The 21,134-nt window shown below is 39.4% G+C and overlaps 2 protein-coding genes across 2 annotated transcripts; one reads left to right on the top strand and one right to left on the bottom strand.

The window, feature by feature from the left end:
- Positions 1-256: 256 nt before the first annotated feature.
- Positions 257-16,306, bottom strand: LOC134755640 (armadillo repeat-containing protein 3). Its single transcript, XM_063692158.1, has 19 exons — positions 16,097-16,306; positions 10,469-10,590; positions 9,956-10,061; positions 9,280-9,441; positions 8,631-8,855; positions 8,162-8,362; positions 7,343-7,502; positions 6,774-6,923; positions 6,440-6,567; positions 5,469-5,570; positions 5,147-5,268; positions 4,404-4,533; positions 3,855-4,017; positions 3,595-3,712; positions 2,772-2,822; positions 1,992-2,139; positions 1,391-1,468; positions 1,192-1,284; positions 257-687 (listed from the first exon to the last, which is right to left on the bottom strand). The coding sequence occupies exons 1-19, from the start codon at positions 16,238-16,240 to the stop codon at positions 490-492; spliced, it is 2,601 nt and encodes an 866-aa protein (XP_063548228.1). The 5' UTR covers positions 16,241-16,306; the 3' UTR covers positions 257-489.
- Positions 16,307-16,324: 18 nt separating this feature from the next.
- Positions 16,325-20,997, top strand: LOC134755671 (epidermal retinol dehydrogenase 2-like). Its single transcript, XM_063692210.1, has 6 exons — positions 16,325-16,636; positions 17,370-17,507; positions 18,307-18,498; positions 18,952-19,081; positions 19,723-19,899; positions 20,817-20,997. Exons 1-6 carry the CDS (start codon positions 16,388-16,390, stop codon positions 20,960-20,962), a joined length of 1,032 nt encoding a protein of 343 aa, XP_063548280.1. The 5' UTR covers positions 16,325-16,387; the 3' UTR covers positions 20,963-20,997.
- The last annotated feature ends 137 nt before the right edge of the window (positions 20,998-21,134 follow it).

The raw sequence follows: 21,134 nt of genomic DNA, 5'->3' as shown, positions 1-21,134 counted from the left end.
TTTCATTTGGTAGATTATTTAGCGAATCTCCGGCTGGCAGAGGCATCCCGTTATGGCTCGCGCTTTATAACCGAGTTGCGAAGGGTCTCAATATTTAGAGATGATTTTTGGGTAACATTTTCATTTGGTAGATTATTTAGCGAATCTCCGGCTGGCAGAGGCATCCCGTTATGGCTCGCGCTTTATAACCGAGTTGCGAAGGGTCTCAATATTTCGAGATGATTTTTGGGTAACATTTTCATTTGGTAGATTATTTAGCGAATCTCCGGCTGGCAGAGGCATCCCGTTATGGCTCGCGCTTTATAACTGAGTTGCGAAGGGTCTCAATATTTCGAGATGATTTTTGGGTAACATTTTCATTTGGAAGATTATTTAGCGAGGCTCCGGCTGGCAGAGGCATCCCTTACCGCGCGCGCTTTATAACCGGGATGCGAAGGGTCTCAATATTTAGAGATGATTTTTGGGTAACATTTTCATTTGGAAGATTATTTAGCGTGTCTCCGGCCGGCAGAAGCATCCCGTAGGCGCGCGCGACGTATAGCTGGGCTGCGAGGGATCACACCCGCACACGCGTCTCGCGTCCTCCCCCCCTCGCGGCAGTAGCCGCCCCGGATTCACCATCAGATCCACCACGTAGTTAGCGCGGAGTAAGCCTGCAGGGTAGTTCTTTTCCTTTCTCCCACTTTCCTGAAACATTTAGTTCTTAGCTCTGGGTAAATGTACAGTCAGTTGACCACCCTGCAAACAAATTTTTATGCAGGGTGGGTCAGTTATCTCTGCAGCTGACTGTACATTTATCTGTAGTTGCAGTTTGCAGCATCGGGTAGAGTAGTTAATGTATTGAAGGAATTGCAGAGGACCTAATATACCTCCTTGCGTTACTCCCGTATAATTTGTGCATGCAGACTCGTTTGTAACTTCGTTTGTTATATGAATTATCCTTGCGTTATTAAGACAATTAATTAACTATTTATCGGAAATCATTTATCGCCGTGAACGGTACGAAGTCAAATCTGGATTCGTGGTATTTTAACCCATTTGTGGTGAGCGGTGAGCGTTCCGACTGAACGTCTAAGTACCTTCGCTAAGGAGTTGTTTTTTTTGGCCGAAAGGTGTCAACGGTTACCCGGCATCGAAGCCATGTGTTTTTTTTTAAAGTAATACAACGATTTCAATTTCTGTTCATATTACCGGATCCAGCTCAGGAACGGCGACTTCGCACCACGCATGCGCGCTGCTTCGCCTGTGTAGCGCACACGGCAGCCCGACGCGATCAGCCAAAACCTAAATCAGTAGGTACATGGGTAAATCAACTTTTTATATTCACTGTCATGGTTACGGTTGCCTGGTGGGTCACTGTATATCCTGGTTTTATGCCGCCTTTACTCACCTTGTATAAAACTGCTCTCTCCAACGCGCCACCGCAGCGGACCCATCCCAGGCCTATCACACAACAATCCAGGTCATTCTGAAACACAAAACGGCGTGCGACCGATTTACTAATTCAAACACTCATCTAGGCTCATTGGATTTTATTTCATTGAATCAAAAATTCTGTGGTTGTATAAGACAAATTCGTGCTTGGAATGGGGTTATCATTTGATATTTACCAGTCGCTTTTCGGTGAAGGTAAACATCGTGAGGAAACCGGACTAATCCCAATAAGGCCTTCCCGTCTGGGTTGGAAGTTCAGATGGCAGTCGCTTTCGTAAAAACTAGCGCCATTTCAATTCCCGGGATTAGTTGCCAAGCGGACCCCAGGCTCCCATGAGTCGTGGCAAAATGCCGGCACAACGCGCGAGGAAGATGATGATAAACTTTGTTAGTCATAATATTCAAATCCCAGAGTACCTAAGTAGCAGTGTTAATGAAGCTGTGGTCTTCTGTATGTGGCGGTGTGTGTGTGTGGTTCTTACCCCAGTCGGGCTGCTCCAGATTCAAGCGGGATGATATTTCGCTGTGCCCTAGCATCACGTTTTTGAGATACTTACCATCAAGTCAGATAGGTGCAGGGCTACAGTTGGCATTGAACAGTCCTTCTCTTGGCTTGTTCCACACATCTGCTCCACCACGAATTCGGCTAGCAGCTCCGCTCTTTCCTTTAGGGACGTGGAAACTTCGTCGCATTTGTCTCGATATCTATATATAGCTGATTAAATTAAAAATTAAACCCCCAACGCAATTAAACGGATAAACCGATTTTGATAAAAGTTAGAATAGAAGTTAGATGCACTGATTCTGCTTTCAAATGAAAGAACCGTATACAAATCGGTTCACCCGCTTAAGAGCTACGGTGGTGCCACAGACACTCATATCTAGCGGTCAAACTTATAACACCCTTTTTGCGTCGGGTGTTAAACAAGAACGTTTATTTGCTGTGAATGCTACATTTAACCTTTTGGACGCCTATGACGGATATATCGGCACCGCAGGTCCAACGCAAAAGACGGATTAATCGGCCAAAGACCACAGAACAACATAGACCTTCGTGCAGTGCATGTACATAAAGTTCAATTTCAGTTTTGACACTTCAAGCAAGATGCCTTGATAAGCATTGCGTATGAAGTATCTCTGGTTTATAGACTTTTGCCATTTAATAAAATTATCCCGCTTTCGAAGTGCATGCACCTTATATGATGAGTTGATGACAGCCAGTTTCGTTTTCACATGGTTTTCACCCATATACTCATACCTATTCGTATACATATCGAGTATTTAGGTATTAGTTAGGTACTTGTTTTTTCAGATTTTTAAAAAGATGAGCTTCATACCTCACTTCATAATGTGCGTCTTCAATCTCGATATATCGCAGTGATTTTGTTCTGAAATGAAATAGAATCAAAATAAATTATATGCGCATTATAAAGGATTGTACTTTTTTCGATTTTTGATCGCCGAATCTCAGCCACTGCTATAGAAGGTAGAGCACACTCGACTACAAGAGGGAAGCTAAAATCCAGGTTCTAAGATCGTCTATCTCTAATTCTCTATCTTACTGTATTGTTCTAACAGAGACAGAAACACTAATTTCAAAATTTTGTACTGAACAGGGACGTCTTTCGGCTTTAAAAGCAGTCGCGGTAACCCCACCGATGCGGATAATAATAAATATTATAGGACATTCTTACACAGACTGACTAAATCCTACTGTAAGCTAAAGAAGGCTTGTGTTGCGGGTACTCAGACAACGATATATAATATACAAATACATAAAAATCACCCAAGACTCAGTTATCAAATATCTGAGCTCATCATACAAATATAAATGCCCTTACCAGGATTCGAAACTAGGACCATCGGCTTCACAGGCAGGGTCACTACCCAGTAGGCCAGACCCCAGACCAGTCGCGGAGGCAGATGATCTGTAACTCACCAATTTGGGGACGATATGGCGTCTGATGAGCTCCGTGCGATTTTTTTTCATTCCTTCCGTTTGTTTACATGTCTTACTCGCCAGAAGTCATGATTTTTTCCGTTTCTCGTTTAATTTTAAACTTGTTATACGTCATAAGTCATCATCGACAATCGTCTATCTCTATCTTACTGTATTGAATTAACAAAGACGGAGACAAAAATTTCGATTTAAGGACTCACGGATCGCCAAACCAGAGCCGTTGCTGCAGCACGTATCCTCGTAAGTTGATATCATCGGGGAGCAGAGGCCGCATTCTCATTGAGGAGGAAGTCATTATCGACGACGATTTACCATGGACTGAAACAATAGGGGTATACGATTTATCAACAAAAAAAAAACATTTATTAGGTATATTATAATTATTATAAGGCATTAGGTCTGCATGTGTTCTTTTTAAATAAATGTTTTTCTTCCTATCTTTCACTCAGTTTGCACTTACACTGGTGGTGTCCGATATCGATGCCAGAAGCGATCCCAGATTCTGAGACTGGGGGTTGGAACAGGGATATGAACACGGCGTTCTCGTGGGGCGGTGGTTTGTCTATCAACTGCTGAATGGTGGGGAAAGGAGTGGATAGCCGCTTTTGGACGTAGAAGCCTTCCTGCAATTATTATATATTATATGGTCGGTAATTAGTTTGTGATCCTCGTTATCTCTAGTCTTTGTACGTACAGCAGTAATAGAAATAGCTTAGGGGTTTAGGTTCAAAACACTAGTACCTACTTATTATACGCTCTTCTCGTCTTTACGTAATTTTGAACATCTTGCCGATGACGTATGTTCAATCGTATTGTCAAAACTAGTCAGCCGATTTTAATGAATGATAACATATTTTACCGCTTTCCAGAAACAGAGAAATTCATCGAAGAAACTCCAGTTTTTAGGGTTCCGTACCAAAAAGGTACAAATAAACGAACCCGTACTTACAAACAAAGCAAAAAGGAAGTTGTATTGTACTATAGAAGTACCAGATGATGATATACAGACCTGAGTAAAATCGTTTATATCCAGCCGTCCTGTATAGGCCAGCTTAGCTGACGGATGATGCCGGAAGATCGCCTCCAGGGCCGGCTCCCAGGCGCTCACCAAGTATCTTGCTAAACGGTTTTCAACCATACTGTAAAGTAAATGGAAATGCTTTTCCATGTAATCCTGGAACGCCCCTGATACCTACTTAGGAAGTGCGTACCTAATGAGTAACTATAAATGTATCATTATTAGGTTCAAACTTGCATAAATATATGAGCTATTACGTCGCTTGGTCCGTTTCACTGGTTAACTATGCCATATTCGAAGTATTTTCCATGTATAGGTAAAAGAAAAAACGAAATCATTATTTAATTGTTCTATAGGATCAGTCTTGTAAAATCGAATTTCATAAAGGTTCACTAGACTTATATTGACCGGGATATAGACCGTGATTACCTTTTTTATTATATCGGGAGCTCACAAATAATACAAAAGGTAATCACGGTCTATATCCCGGTCAATATAAGTCTAGTGAAACTAACCGTGAATCATTCAAAACTCTAATTCATAAAGGTTAATACTAAAACTGACACATTTATAATTCTAACTACAAATCGATTAGTACAGATTTGCTATATACCTTCAAGAAAATTTTGCCAGACAAACTTTTAGTTATAGGAACCAATCCCGAAGTCACCAAAAAAGAACCGTTTCATATAAATCGACTAAATTGTATTACAAAGGTTTATAGGGCAACTTACAAATGCACAGTGCCGAGGTGTAGATACACATCCGCTCCTTCATCCGTCACGCTGGCCGTGATGAGAGTGCACAACGCCGTGTTAAACCCGACGTGTTTGATGTGCAGATTCGTTGACACCACCTACATGTAAGAGTACACAATATGGAAATTTGCTAAAAACAAAGTCCTTGTTAATATCGATAAGTTAAACGTGCGTATTTTCCCCTGCAATGCTCCAAAAGTTACGCAAATTAATAGGTACAACAAACTTGACATATTGTATTGCCTCTCAACAATGCATCCTTAGGAAAAGCTGGAGATGGTCCGGTATTTCACTGTACCTCTTCGCCCTTACAGCGGGTGAACAAGTCCTTTGCGACTGGCTCGACCATGAGACCAGTTAGCACGTTGCAAGCCATCTTCTTCAAACTGATGTCAATGCGCTGAAATAAATGGGTCGTATAAATCATACCAAGGGTTCTTATTCTAGTCATAGAGTAACTTATACTAGAGCGGTACTAGTAAATTTTGTAACCCCAGTAAATTCACTGCCATCTGTCGACACACTTTAAAACTAAAAATACATTTATAAAAATACGATAAAATACGGATAAATGATTTTTTTTATTTGCATTAATTATTTTCATGATTTTGACCCATGTTCTGATATGCGTTAAAATTGTTAAATAACAAACGAAACCGTCAACGCCATCTATACAACAGTCGGCCAAAGCTAGTAGCGCCCTCTGAACGAGAAACAAATTTTCTTGATTTTCGAGGCACATTTTTTCCTTAGACTGTATCCATTTATTACGGAGTTATATCTATCTTTGTTCTGGTTAACTTTACATTTATGGCGGCATCGAACAACCTAATGAGATTTAGTCATTATTATAATGCCCAAATCTGGCTAAGTAGGGCACAACGCTTCGTTAGTACGATTTATGGTGGTCACGGCAACAGAAATGAGTAAAATGAGGTATTTGATTGTTATTGTTGTTTAGTTGTTCACCGAAAAAAAAAATCTGGTTGTTGTAACGAGAATTCGGTAGACCCTACAATTTTTATCGTAGTATATGTGACAACTCTACAGATAGTAAACTCAACTATACACTACTACTACACACTATATACTATTGCCCGTTACAAACGAAATGTAATCGCTTCAAATCAAGTAATTGGCTAAACAGAAAAAAAATGTTAGGAGAACGCAAAATTTGTTACAAGAACAAATTCCCATTTACTATACATTCTGGTAGTATTGTAAAAAAAAATTTTTTTCCGTGTTGATTCAGAGTTGGAGGACGTGTACCTGCAAGATGTTGAGCAACTCTTGAACGAAGTCGACATTGAGCATGGCCTTCATGCTCACGTGATAAGTCTGGAGATTAATGTAGCACTGCACGGCTAAACGCTGTGCTTCGATTGGGTTGTCTTTAACTGAAATACCAGAACATGAGCACCTATAGTTACATTAAACATTTATCCTTCCTTTCTCATCCGATGTAGGTATCACAAGTAGGTATATATGTCTATCCAAAACCGACGCCATCGTTTAACATTTGCCAGAAGGAATAAAGCAAAAATTCACGTCACTCGCTTGCAATTGTCTTTGCATTTGGGTTTGGGCTAATCTTTGAACTTACACTTTTTGTTAATATTCCTCAGAGCCGCAAACGTCTTCGGCTCCACGAGACTGTATGCCGCCTTCGGTATCTTCAGACAGAGGGCGGCCAGAGCCCGCAGCGCGTTCATCCTGATGTAGAACCACACCGCTGCGTCGTCGCTTAGTATCGCTGTTGAGGACAAACGTCAACATGGACATATTCATATTCAATTATTCATAATGTAAAAAACTGACAATCACAATATAAATTCATAAAAATTTACCATGTGTAATTTTAAGTGCAATTAATATAAATAAATCATATAATATCATATCATTGGAAACTTTTTTCTATCTGTAAGCTACGCCACAGAATAACTAATAGTACTATGGCTACGCAAAAGACCAGCTACTTTTTATAAGTAACTAGCGACCCTTCCGGCTTCGCACGGGTAGTCTAATTTACACAAAACCTTTACAAATTATTTACATATCCCGCATCAAAACCCATTGCGTGGTTTTAAAGATCTAAGCATACATAGGGATAGGCGGACGGACAGACAAGGCAAACAACGACGTTACTCGAATATTAGGAAATTCATGTTTTACCACAAAAGGCCTCGATAATGTTGGTGTCGGACATGCGCACTGCAGAAGGCAACAGCTTGGTCATGTTGGCGACGCCCATCGCCGCGTCGGCAAGCAGACCCACGTTCGATCCCAAGAGTTGATGGCAGAAGACCAGGTCTGTTCCCGTCTCGTATAGAGCCTGAAGATATACCAGTAGCACTCAATTAAGTTGACAAGCTACTAGGCACACTACGATTTACGCACACTTTTTAACATTGAAAATGTTTATCAAATCGGTTTCGTGGGGGAGTGTAATTCGGCTATATTGTCAAAAGTTACAAAGATATACTAAAGGCAGCACTATTAAAAGATGCAGGAGCTTGCCGAGCATCGTAGGGTACTACATTTTCGAAAATCAGTTAGTATAAAACTTTTTTGGAAAATTGAAAATGGTGGAAAAAAACGACAAAATTTCCTGTTATTTCGGACGGAAAGTAGATTATTCTGAAAACAAAAGCCGATATCGAAAAAATAAAAAACGCTTCCGAGGCAGATAGATTGTCTATCGATTGATTCACCCCGCGCCGCATCGCTTATTCGCTTCGCGTTCGCGTATTGTTCGCCTACGTATAGTACGCTGTGTTAGAAACAGGGGCGTAGCTAGAGGATATGGCGCCCGGGGCAGTCACCAAATTTGCGCCCCGTGACGACTGACAAAAGTTTCCCTGCTGTGCTGCCTTTTTCCCATTTTAGCGCCCCCTCTTGGATGACGCCCGGGGCACTTGACCCCCCCCCCCCAGCCCCCCCTAGCTACGCCACTGGTTAGAAAGGTACGCGTATATTGTAATGCGTACATACTTCTCTGCCGTTAGAAGAGAAGGATATCTTGGTGAGCACAGCCAAGCAGTGGGGCTTCATCGCCGGCAGCGCCATCTCCAAGTATGCCAGCAGCCGCACAATACATCCGGACTGGTATACATGAGACGCGTTCTCTTCCGTTTCGACGTAGTTTTTGAGAACGTTTAGCACCACCGCGTGAACGTCACGGAACTCGTACGACTATTCAAAATATAATTTTTAAGGTTAGTTGGGGTTACTGATGCGCTGCTGAAAAGTTTCTAAGGTTGCGAAATTCTGTGGAGATTGAAACTTTCCGTTTCCAAATTTTCTATAAAATTTTACAAACAATTCTGAGAAAATTTTCAACTTTTAGGACATTTGCAACAATCTGTAAGTAGATATAGGCGTAAATTCAAACAACAACAGTTCAAACAAACTATTAATAAGATTAGTACAGAAAAATTAAATTTACTTTTGGTTTACTGACCTCTAAAATGTCACAAAGATCCAACACACCCGTGGAAGATCTAAAAGTCTTCTGCACCACTTCGTCTTTGTACCGACATATCAGCTGGTCCACCGTCCTGAGTGCTGCATGTTGTATGGCCAGGAATTTGCTTTGCATCAGTGCTAGGAGTGAGGGCCAACTGAATTGCTGGTTCTTGGTTACTTCTGAAGCACAGACCGGGTCGTCTAGTAGGTTGCTGAGGGTCTACGATAAAGTAATTAAATAATTAATCAACAAAACTACTTTATCATAACGATTGAATTTGAGTACCCTGAGGGAGACGCCATCACAGTTAATCAAGCTCTCGATATAATCCCTCTCAACCCCCTTACAAAATTTTCAAGTCCACTATTAAAAAAAAAAGTTCGCTCACAATGCAAACTTTCAACCCTTTTTTCAGCAACTTATTAGGGGATTAATACAAACTTTCAACCCATGTTAACTCCCTTAGATGCTGAATTTCTCAAAATCGCTTCTTATTTCTTGTACACGCTTTAAATGTATCCTGGTGTGCAAATTTCGATTCTACCTTTTGTAGTTTTGGCTCTACGTTGATGAGTCAGTCAGAAAGGACACGTGCATCTATATAAGTATATATATAGGTATATATACCTATAAGTATATGTACCTGAAGGCAATTCTTCTGCACATCAGGATCAAGACTGTTCTTCATCCTCGAGAAAAGGCTGCTCAGGATATTGGCAGACACCAGTTGCTCGCAACCGAGCGGTTCTTTTGTCAGCTCTGATAGAACTAGTGATGCAAATTCTAGGACGAATACATCTTCAATCTGGAATTTATTAAAAAGAAACGGACTCAAAATCCGTTTTAACAAAAAAAACACAGCAACAACCTTTGACCAATTTACCTTTAAACTAATTTTTACTCTACCCCACACCCGATTCAAAGTTCCTATAGGTATCCGTATAAACGGGCAGCATTGCCAAGCTGAATAATACTTAATGGAAACTTGATGGTCCAGTCAAAACCCAGAGCGAGAATCACTGTCCATCCATTCATCATTCTCAAAAAATATGTATGCGGTCTAATTGCCGCGACACATATATTTTCACACATAATGTATAAAAATAGTCGTGGCAATTAGACGCAACCGCAGACATATTCCCAGAGAATGACCCCAAAAAGCTTTAGCGCCTTTTGAATAAATGTAGATATGACGTTATAAATGACGAGATGTATTTCTTCTTCGTTGGAAAAGGCGGTCGCGTCTGCGCAACAAACAAGCATCGTCGCGAGTGTAAATACTTTGTGGATTATGCTGAGAATCTGGCTTATTAAGTTACCTTCACCAACATATACGTGATCTTTCTCAAGTTCTGCGGGTCTACCAGCACTTGCTCCGGGCCGCGCGGCAGTTGGCAGAGCTGCGCTAGAGCTTTTAGCGCGAACCTGGGGCAAACAGATTCAGAACTTAAGTAATTTTTATTCTTCCAATTTCTAATATGTAAGTACTTAATAATAAGAAATTATATACACAAGCATAACAATAGTACAAGGTATAAAAGTAGCTCAATTTACTTGAATAATCAAATGACTCACATTTTCTAACTTTTCGAACCTGCATTACTACTTTTTTTCCATGTGTGTGGTGACCTTAAGGGTATCTTACGTGGATCTACGGTGTATAATACACACGATGGCGGCCACGGCACTTAATACTAAAGAAAATATCTATTCGAGATAAGGCAAGAGGTAAGAAAAAGTTCAACATCACATAGGACATAGGAGAAAGGTAATCCTTTATTAAAACCAGAATTTCGTGATTGGTGGAAGGGTGGACTACGAAGAAGACAAACCTGCGAATGTTTAGCTCACGGTGTTCTATGTGTGGTAAGATGTAGTGGATCGCGTTCAGATTGAACAGCACGTAGCGGTTCTGAGTATCTTGAGCGGAGAACTTTGTAATCGCTCGAAGTGTCTGCAAGAAAGAAATTGCAGTTCTAGGCAATTTTAAATTAGATAATGTACAATTATGTGTTGGTAGGTATTTGCGGTATTTGTTCCCATTTTGAACAATTGAGATGTAGACCTTATTCCTGTTTTCAAAATGGGAACGTCTTATATAATTTATAGTAAGATTTTCGATTTTCTGAGAATATTTTCAACTTTTTAAAACATTCCGCGACCTGCAACAGCTTGGTTGGTGTTTAATAAAATAACCCTGATCGGTTGCCAAGATTGTGGTGTCTATTATCTATAGGTACTGTATCATCTGTAGGTATAGGTAGCAATACGGTTTGTAGGTGGGTTTTGGTCAGAGTGGAAAATAGTAGATTGTGTTACAAGGGAGCAAAATGACATATTTACAGCGAGGGCGTACATTAAATCCTAAACCAAGCGAAGGATTCTAGAAGAGAATCCCGAGAGTAACGAGGCGAGGCGAGGATCCTTAGCGTAATGAGGGATTCAAGTGTGTTACGCCCAAGATGGAAATATTTTTGCTATCATGTGACACATAGGTACTGCTTTTCACATCACCTATGAGGTAATTATGATGTTTAAAAATATTATTTAAGCTAAAAAAATGTGCAATTTTTTTTTATAGTGTCCTAGAACAGAAAAGTGTTACTTTGATCTCTCCTAGCAGGGAAGAAAAGTGCCACTTTGATCCCTCCTAGCAGGGAAGAAAAACCCCTTTTTGGAATTGGTGATGTGAAAACGAATTTCAATCACCAAACTGCATGTGAAGATAATATGTAATAATAATATGTTTATTGCTTTCACATTGGTAAAATTACAGATGTTCTTAATCGATAATGTATCACAACATGACACCCTGTAAGGGTATTGCAATTTTATCTATCTACTCTAAACTAATACATATGTAAATTAAACACAGAGATAACATTACACAAAAGTTATACCTATCTAAGCTATGTATTACTTATATGTCTATTTATGGTATTTATTACAATCAAAATATTCTTGTATAGAATAAAAACAATTACTCGTTAAATAATTTTTCAAGCAGTTAACAAATTTATCATATTTTTGCTCTCCCGCTATTTCCTTTGGGAGACTATTGAAAATTCTTATTGACATATTATAGGGGCTCTTATTACTTATTTGTAAGTTACTGGCGGGAAGGGCTATTTTGTTTTGGTGTCTTAAATTTAAGGTACAAGTATTATGACGATCTTTAGCTTTTAAATATAGGTCAGGATGTTTTCTTACAAATTTACATGTTTCTAATATATAGAGGGATGGTAGAGTTAAAATATTAAATTTTTTAAAGTACGGTCGGCAGCTTTCTTGGTTTTTTATATTACTTAATATTCTAATACACCTTTTTTGTAATATGAATAAATCTGCACTATTTGTGCTATTACCCCACAAATTGATCCCGTATTGGAGCCATGTCTGGGTAAATGCATGATAAGCACTAAGAGCCGTTTTTAACCCTGTGGTTTTTTTAATATTTCTGAGGGCATAAGCAAAGCATGATATTTTCAAGCTAATTTTATCTATATGCATTTTCCAATTGATATTCTCGTCAATGACTATGCCGAGGAGATTGCAGTGCTTTATTGGTTGAATTTGGGTATCTAGGTAAGTGAAATCAAAATTTAATGGGGTTCGTTGATGGGGTCGAAATTGAATTAAATTTGTCTTTTTTAGGTTTAGTTGTAGATTATGATCGCTGAGCCATTGAATTACGGTATCAAAAATATTATTTAACTTATGAGTTAGATTGTTACTGTTTGAACAAGAGAATACTATAGATATATCATCGGCATATAGGAAACATTTTGTATATTCGGTATTTATTATTTTTGCCAGATCGTTAATGTAGATTAAGAATAGGATGCAGCCTAAAACACTGCCCTGAGGAATAGAACCTGTGATTTGTCTTTTTTGTGAAAATGTTTTTAAAAGAGAGTTAGTTGTTTTGTTAAAATATTCTATTTCTACATACTGTATTCTGTTTGTCAAGTATGATTTGAACCAGTCATGAGTTGTTCCACGGATTCCTATGCCATACAATTTATTTAGGAGAATATTATGTTGTACTCGGTCATAGGCTTTGCTCATATCAAGTAAAAGCCCAAATGCATATCTATTACTGTCAATAACGCCAATAATTTCATGCATAACTTTATTAATAGTTAATATTGTACACCTTTTCTTCCTGAAACCAAATTGACTATCGTCGAATATCTCGTATTTATCACAGAAAGCTGACAGGCGTTTAGCCATTACCATTTCAAAGATTTTTGAAATCGTCGGCAACAGAGCGATGGGCCGGTATTGGCCAGGGTCAGTCAAGTCTCCCGATTTTGGAACTGGTTTAACAATCGCTATTTTCAAGGCGTCGGGGAATTTTCCTGTTGAGAAGGATTGATTGATTAAAAATGTCAGGGGTAGGATAAGTTCGTTGGCACATTTTTTAACTAGCGATGGTGAAATTTCGTCTATACCAAAGCTGTACTTATTTTTTATTTTTTTAATGCTTTTTTCAACTTCTATGTGAGTCACAGGTGATAGAAAAAGGGTGTTGCAAGTGGGATTAAGTACCGGGCGACCACAAGGTTGGTTATTGTTCATATTAAGCCCTATAGAAGTAAAATAATCATTAAAAGTGTTTGCTACGGTTAGTGGTGCGTCTATTTGTTTGCCGTCTATTTTAATCGAAACATTTTTTTTACATTTTGATTGTAGTTGGGGTTTTTTTGCCTGTTCTTTTATGATTTTCCACACAGTTCTGATTTTATTATTTGACATATTTATTCTCTTCTGATTATAAATTTTTTTAGCTATCATGACACTTTGCTTTAATGTTTTTGCATACGTTTCAGAGAATTTAATTAATATCGGGTCATTTGTTTGGACGATAATGTTCTTTAATAATCTTTTATGTAGGCAAGATTTCTTAATTCCTTGTGTTAGCCATTGTCTTTTAGAGTTAACTTTAAATTTAATTACCTTTTTTGGGATACATTTGTTTAGTAACATAGTTAATTTATTATTGAATTTATTATAATTTTCATCAACTGTAAACTGTGGTGAGAGGATAGAGCACCAATTAACCTTCTGTAATTCTGTTTTTAATGACTGAGTGTTTTTCTCTGTAAACAAACGCTTAAATTGCCTATATTCATTAGGGTTATGTCCAATCTTTTGTATTGCATTGGGCACTATTATAGACACACTTTTGTGGTCTGAGAGACCAAGTTCATCAACATTTACTTTAAAGCTATCGGCATCAAAATTAGTAAATACAATATCCAAGCATTTGGCTGTGTTTTTCGAGACTCGAGTTGGTTCATTTACGTGTTGTTTGTAGTTAAAGGTTAACATAAGGTTTATAAGGTTTTTAGATAAATTCGACTTACTGAGAACGTCTATGTTTAGATCTCCGCCTATAATGACGTTTTTATTTTTATGTTTTGTCTCTATTAAATGTAAAAGTTGCTCTAATTTTTCAAAAAATATGTCAGGACTTCTCACACTATTTGGCCAGTAAATAACAATTATTATCATATTAGATTTTGGTATTTCTATGGCACAAGTTTCAAATATATATTCAATTGATAATTTGTTAACATCTGCTAATTTTATATATTCTATATCTTCCCGAACAAGGATACATACACCTCCAGCTTCGTAATTTGTTCTACAGAAGTAACTAGATAAATTATAGCCTTCAATATGCAATAAACTAATCTTAGACGTAGTTATCCATGTCTCGGATATACATAATACATGTAAATTAGGTTTATCATCTATCACAGCCTCTACTAAATGTAACTTATTACTAATGCTACACATATTCTGGAAAAGTACTTCTAATTGACTTGGTTTAGGGACGAAAATTATTTGAACTCGATGCAATTGGGGTTGAAGATCTACAGTCCGGAGGCTGCACGCTCAGGTTTTGGGCACCTCTCTGTACGGCTTGCGATAACGGTGCTGCATGCGCAAGTACGGGTTTCGGTTCGTTTTGTTGCGTTGATAGATGCCTAGTTGTCTGCTCCGTAACGTCTCGACCATTAATAATAAGTCTATTGTTCCGTATCACTGCTTTCTTTCCGTTTTGCCTTGCTTCTTGTAGCCTTAGCCTTAATGTTTGTCTTAAGTGCAAGCTTTCGGTATCTAGGAACTCTGATATATGCAGTCCTGTACGCTGTAAGTATCCTACATTATCTAAGATTTGCTTCTTTGTCCTTTTGCTAAGTAATTCGATCACTAATGGTCTTTTCGATGTTGCTCGTCCTATTCTATATAAGTCATCTATATATCCCGTGAGATCCATGCCGTAAAAGTCGTAAAATAGATGTAGTACTCTGTTGAGAAGCTCTGGCTCTGTTTCGCTCCAAATTTCTCCCAGGCCGTAGAGTACTATTTTCTTAGAGTTGTCTGAGGTATTTTTCGGGTTTATCTTACTAATTCCTTCAGATTGTATATAAGTGGTTGAGTTTGTATAGTTCAAATATTCTTTAGTAGCATCAGCGTATGACTTGGGGTGTTTCAGATGTTCTTCTAATAAATCAGTTTGCTTTTTCAATGAGGATAGCTCGGTTTCAAGGTGTTGCAGTTGGGTGTTTGGGTCAGCGTTCAGGTTGTGATGTGTCTTATTTTGTAAATCACGTATTTCGGACTGTAACTTCAGATTATCATTTTCTAGTAAGTAAATTTTTTGGCTTAAGTTACTTATGTTTTCGTTTATCTGTTTTTGCTCTTTAGATAGCTCATTAGTTTTTTGGGTTATTTCTAATTTAAATGATGTTATTGCTGCACATACTTCTGTTTGAATAATTGATTTCAATTCTGAAATAGTAGTCTGATGATGTGATGTCAGTTTCTGCTCTAATAATTTGCTGAGAGCGTCCATAGTAAGAGTACTACCATCAGCCGTGTCCAATTCCGAAGATTGCGATACGTTCAAGCTGTTTAAAGTGTCACCTAGCATGCTAGTATCAGTAGACTCGCTATTTCTCGACTGGGAGTTATACATTGCTTTAACTGTAGCTGGTGGCTTTGGTCTTAAATTCATAGTTTTGTAAGTCTTATTTCTTGTACTCGAAGGAGGTGTTTTGAGAGCTTGCAAACGCGTCGGCCTCACCGGTATGTTAATATTGTCGCCTTTCGGGAGCTTACTTTTACAACTTACGCACATCCATGTTGCTTTGCGATTTGGGCTCATTGTGCTAAAGAACCTCTTTTCTGCATTAGCACACTGTAGACATGAAGCCTCTTTACATTTCCAACATTGTAAATAGCATCTATCACCTTCAGCTATTATACTTCCACAACCTGCACATTTTTTATCCAGTGGCTCCATTTTTATTAGGTAAGTGTCGGTCGTTAATCCAGTATATACTGTGAAAAAACTAGTTGCGGCTTCGGTTCCGAGCCCTGGTCAAAATAAGCAGGAATAGTAAACACTAAATAGAGATACAGGTAGGTAGGTAATAATAAGTTACCTGACATATTATCTCTGGTTCAGTAGACTCCAAAAGCAGTATCGAAGTGTGTGCACTCTCCGGTGTTATCGTATACGCATGGAAAGTTAGGTCTTTCTTCTCCGCCGACCGATTATCTCTTTCCTTTTGCAAAGCCTTTGCCATTATTTTGCAAAAGAGCCCAAAATAAACACAAATTGAATCAGCTGTGTGTCAAAAGTGACATGAGTTTAAAAAGGTTGCAATTGTATTCGGTAATTTTTGAAAGGAAATATAACTGTCACGTTCAGTATGCTCACTGTATTTGTTTAGATGTATTTTATCTTTATGGGAAGGAAGAATTTATTAGTGCGTTGCGTAGGCACTGCGGCTAGGAAGTTCAGGGCGTTACAGGAGATCTGGATCCTGCCTTGGTGGGGGAGTAGTAGGTTGGCTTTAGCGCCTCTCTGGGCGTTGGATACGTTGGTGTTGGTGGTTAAGTTGTGCTCGACCTGTGCTATGGCGGTGTTTCGGGTGTTGGTGCCGCCGGTCATGAAGAGTTTGCATGGAGAAACTATACTAGTTAGTAGTCATTACAGTAAGACCTTGGTCTTGGTCAATCTTGATTGTAATAAGTTCATGTACGAAGAGAGGTGGGTCTATTCTGATTTCGAATGGATTTCGACATGGACCAAATGCAAAATAAATTTCTTCCTTGCTCCTAACTCCTAAGTATAAACATAAACTCAGTTAATCAGTAGTCTGGAGTAAAAGATAAAATTCCTAATATTAAATATGAAGAATATGCTTTTTAGGGTTCCGTACCCAAAGGGTAAAACCGGGAGCCTATTACTAAGACTTCGCTGTCTGTCTGTCTGTCCGTCTGTCACCATGCAGGCTGTATCTCAGTGATAGCTAGAGACAGTTGAAATTTTCACAGATGATGTATTTCTGTTGCCGCTTTAACAACAAATACTAAAAACAGAATAAAATAACTATTTAAGTGGGGCTCCCATACAACAAACGTGATTTTTTGTTTTTTGCGTAATGGTACGGAACCCTTCGTGCGCGAGTCCGACTCGCACTTTTTTTAAATTCGGTCGGCCGGTTTTATTAAAATTAACAAAATAAGAACTACAGAGACAGAGGTACAGAGCCCTCTACAAGGTAGTTCATTTATTACATTACTCGTAGTTATGTTCCTCAGTGTCTGGTAAATACTGTCAGATTTTTCACCGCTCCTCCATCTCACTTTTAGATTGTGAATATTTTCTCAGCATGTAATTATAAATAGTATCTGCTAATTGATTTTCAGATAACAGGAGCAGGCAATGGCCTAGGCCGAGAGCTAGCGATGCAATTCGCTGAACTGGGCGCAACAGTTGTCTGCTGGGACAAGGACGCGAGGCGGAACGACGCAGTGGTCAACGAAATACGGAGCAAGGATGGCGAGGTAAAAACTCCGTACTTGTCTGAAGGGCTGACCTATCTGAAAGGGTGAACGCGAAGTGACGTCAGCGACACCATAATGACGTAGTTATGGCGTCATAATGACGTCGCTGACGTCATAATGACGTATAAATGCTGTTAGGGGCGCGTAGTGTTCTACTCGCGTATATGCAGTCACTACACGTGACATTTTTGGATAGCGGAGCGCAACCAACTCGTAACGTTCTCAACACTCTCAGTTCTTGAGAATAAGATTGAGAAAGGCCTATGGGTCCTCCGAATCTCATCGCGTGTGTAGTACTAAAATATGTAGAACCAATTCGATTGATTTGATATCCATCCAGAAGCATCCCATGTAGGCCGAGCACATGATTGACGCGACAGTATCTCGCCGCGAGATAGACTACCCGTCTTTTACTAACTGTATGAATTAACGGGGGACGGCCGGTAGTCTATGTCGCGGCGAGATACTCTCGCGCCAATCATGTGCTAGCCCGGCAGGTATAGAATTTATCTATGACCGCTAAGTCTGCAAATAATGTACCTATGGCAGTATTACCACTGGTCACAAGTCACAAGACGGTGCAGTAGGCCGAGCACATGATCGGCGCGACAGTATCTCGCCGCGAGATAGACTACCCGTCTTTTACTAACTGTATGAATTAAAGAGGGACGGGTAGTCTATGTCACGGCGAGATACTCTCGCGCCAATCATGTGCTAGCCCGGCAGACTACTATTGTTTATTTGCTAAATGTTTCATTAGCCTTCATTTAACTTCTGCCTTCTGCCTTTAACCCTCCAGTGCTTCGGCTACACAGTAGATGTCACAGTCCGCGAGCAAGTATTCGCGCTAGCCACGCTAATGCGACGGCAGCTGACGGAGGTGTCAATGGTTGTCAGCAACGCTGGAGCGCTGACAGCCTCACCACTCACCTGTCTTCGGCCTGAGGCGGTCGCTAAGATAATTGAAGTCAATTTACTGGCGCATTTCTGGGTAAGTCTTCCACAACCATTTTAGTGTCTTCATATGCGAACTGGAGGCGACAGAGAAATTGATCCTTGGAAAAGAGTAGGTATCTCGAACGTGACTCTAACTTAAAACGGAGGAAGTCAATATCTTGGCGCATGTCTGGGTAACTGACTACACCGATTCTATATACAGGGCGACTAAAAAATAAGTGCATTCCCGTTGCAAGGGAGGTTTTGGGATTGTACTGAGCAACTTTTACCATGTGACCAACCACGAAATCGCGAAAAAAAATTTATTCTCCCATAGAAAATTGACCAGCTAAAATGTATGAAACAAATTTTTTTTCGCGATTTCGGGGTTGGTCTCATAGTAAAGTTGCTCAGTACAATCCCAAAACCTCCCTGGCAACGGAAATGCACTTATGTTTCGGCCGCCCTGTATATAAAGTAGGTTAATTTAACTTATACTTCCTGCCAGGTGTTCCAAGCTTTTCTGCCGAGCATGATCGAGAAACGGCGCGGCCACATCGTGGCCATCAACTCAAGCGCAGGTCTCATGCCCTATGCAGATATGGCGCCATACTGCGCAGCCAAATTTGGTCTTAGAGGTAGGTAACATAAATCTACCGCTTAAAATAAATTATATACGTACCTAGCTACTTGTCACCGGATAAGGCTTATGCCATGTGGCGTCGTAAACGTAAAACTCAGACAATCGTACGGTACGATTCGTACCTACTCCGCGGGCTTATTTTGAGCTTCGTTGGATTCGACGTTATCTATGTGGTATTTTGTATAGGACCAATAAAAAAATAGACCATCAGCGAGAATGGCTATAACGCAATAACAATTATCTACGTCAACTAAGTACCTATATTTATATGAATGTTTTTTCTTTAAATTGAGTCAAATAATAAGTAGTTTAAAATTTACGTATTCAAAGGCGAATAAGTAAGAAGCCTCAGCAGGATTTTTTATGGTATTATAAGTATTTAATGTAACATTGCTTTGCGAATTTTGTACTTAAATATATAAAAAGTCCAAAATGGAAACTCAAACATATTTATTGCTCATAAGTCATTAGTATTACAAGAATACAGACCCTGTAAGGGCACAGCAATTTAAATTTTGTTCCCAGTAACCTATACGGTTTTCAAGGCGTTTCCAACTTATAGTTTCACAGGCATAAAAAGTATGTGCAAGTTGATAATAGGTTTAAAAAATAAAAACTCCTTACCTACTTCCCCAGGTCTAATGGACTCTATATCGGAGGAGCTCCGCCTGGACGCGTGGACGAAGAACATCCAGACCACATCCGTGTACGTGGCGACCATGGCTACCGGAATGTATCCGACCCCTACGCACAGATTCGCATTTTACTGTCCCGAACTCGCGCCTAAAGACGCGGCTAGAATGATCATTGAAGGTAAATTTCAAGTCTGATACTACCTACTCTTTTTTTTGTCTCGTGTTACACATGAATTACAAGCGGTCAAGAAGTCGGAAATCGTGCCTATATAAAATAAATAAATAAATATTAGGGACATCTTACACAAATCAACCTAGCCCCAAACTAAGCAAAGCTTGTACTATGGGTGCTAGGCGACGATATACAGATACTTATATAGATAAATACATACTTTATATACATAGAAAACAGCCATGACTCAGGAACAAATATTTGTATTCATCACACAAATAAATGCCCTTACCGGGATTCGAACCCAGGACCATTGGCTTCACAGGCAGGGTCACTACCCACTAGGCCAGACAGGTCGTCCTGAGTTCAAATCCTGGTAAGGGCATTTATTCAGTGATGAGCACGGATATTTGTTCCTGAGTCCTGGGTGTTTTCAATGTATTTATATATATCGTTGTGTAACTACCCACAACACAAGCTTTAATGAGCTTACCGTGGGACTTAGTCAATTTTTGTAATAATGACCTATAATAGGTATCAGTGCTATTCGACACATGTGTCGCGACTGAGGAAAAGTATATTGCTCACTCAACAATTTATAACTAATATTATAAGCAGAAGTTGAAAATAGTTCCGGTTAATCCGGTTATAATATTAGCTAAAAAATCGTTGAGCATTAGACTTTCCGTTTGCCGCGACATCTATTGTCGAGTAGCATTACTGAGAGTTCCGCTACTTGACGCTAGATGTAGTTGTAGACTACGAAAATAATGGTCGTTATGGTAACAAAACTGATTTATGGAGTGAGCACTATGTCTTCTTAAGTCTCTTTGATCTGTTAATCTGGGGCATGTATTCTGCCTCGGTGGTTGTGAATCCAATGCAACTGTATGCCACATATCAAGCTATTCTCTATTTTACAGGCATACGGAAAAACAATCGCATCATCTGCATACCATCCTTCATGAAGACACTAATCGACTTCAACAACCTTATGCCGTACAGGATAAGGATCATTTTCACAGACTTCTTCAACTTTGGTCACCGAGGATGGTTCTGCTTCTGTTGAGTGAATTTCAACCTTACGATTTTGGACTAAAGTTGTTTTCCTATCCGCAGGACGTTAGTGCCGTTTTGCTCTGCTAAAGGAGCTTCTGGTATATCAGACTATAAAAAATAGCTTACTATTTAATTTAACTCTGGCATACAAGCCCGTGGATACAAACTAAAGACAGAAAGGT

This window comes from Cydia strobilella, chromosome 3 (assembly GCF_947568885.1).
Source record: "Cydia strobilella chromosome 3, ilCydStro3.1, whole genome shotgun sequence".
NCBI lineage: Eukaryota > Metazoa > Arthropoda > Insecta > Lepidoptera > Tortricidae > Cydia > Cydia strobilella.
This window is presented reverse-complemented; position numbering and strand designations above follow the sequence as displayed.

What these genes read in the sequence shown, in the direction of transcription:
- LOC134755640 (XM_063692158.1), bottom strand. Translation starts at nt 16,240, where the DNA reads ATGGCAAAGGCTTTGCAAAAGGAAAGAGATAATCGGTCGGCGGAGAAG. An exon ending in AACCAGAGATAATATGTCAG is followed by an intron (nt 10,591 to 16,096) that starts GTAACTTATTAT and finishes TCTTTCTTGCAG; the next exon opens with ACACTTCGAGCGATTACAAA. An exon ending in CCCGCTGTAAGGGCGAAGAG is followed by an intron (nt 5,269 to 5,468) that starts GTACAGTGAAAT and finishes TCTTACATGTAG; the next exon opens with GTGGTGTCAACGAATCTGCA.
- LOC134755671 (XM_063692210.1), top strand. Translation starts at nt 16,388, where the DNA reads ATGTATTTTATCTTTATGGGAAGGAAGAATTTATTAGTGCGTTGCGTA. An exon ending in AGCCAAATTTGGTCTTAGAG is followed by an intron (nt 19,082 to 19,722) that starts GTAGGTAACATA and finishes CTACTTCCCCAG; the next exon opens with GTCTAATGGACTCTATATCG. An exon ending in GGCTAGAATGATCATTGAAG is followed by an intron (nt 19,900 to 20,816) that starts GTAAATTTCAAG and finishes TCTATTTTACAG; the next exon opens with GCATACGGAAAAACAATCGC.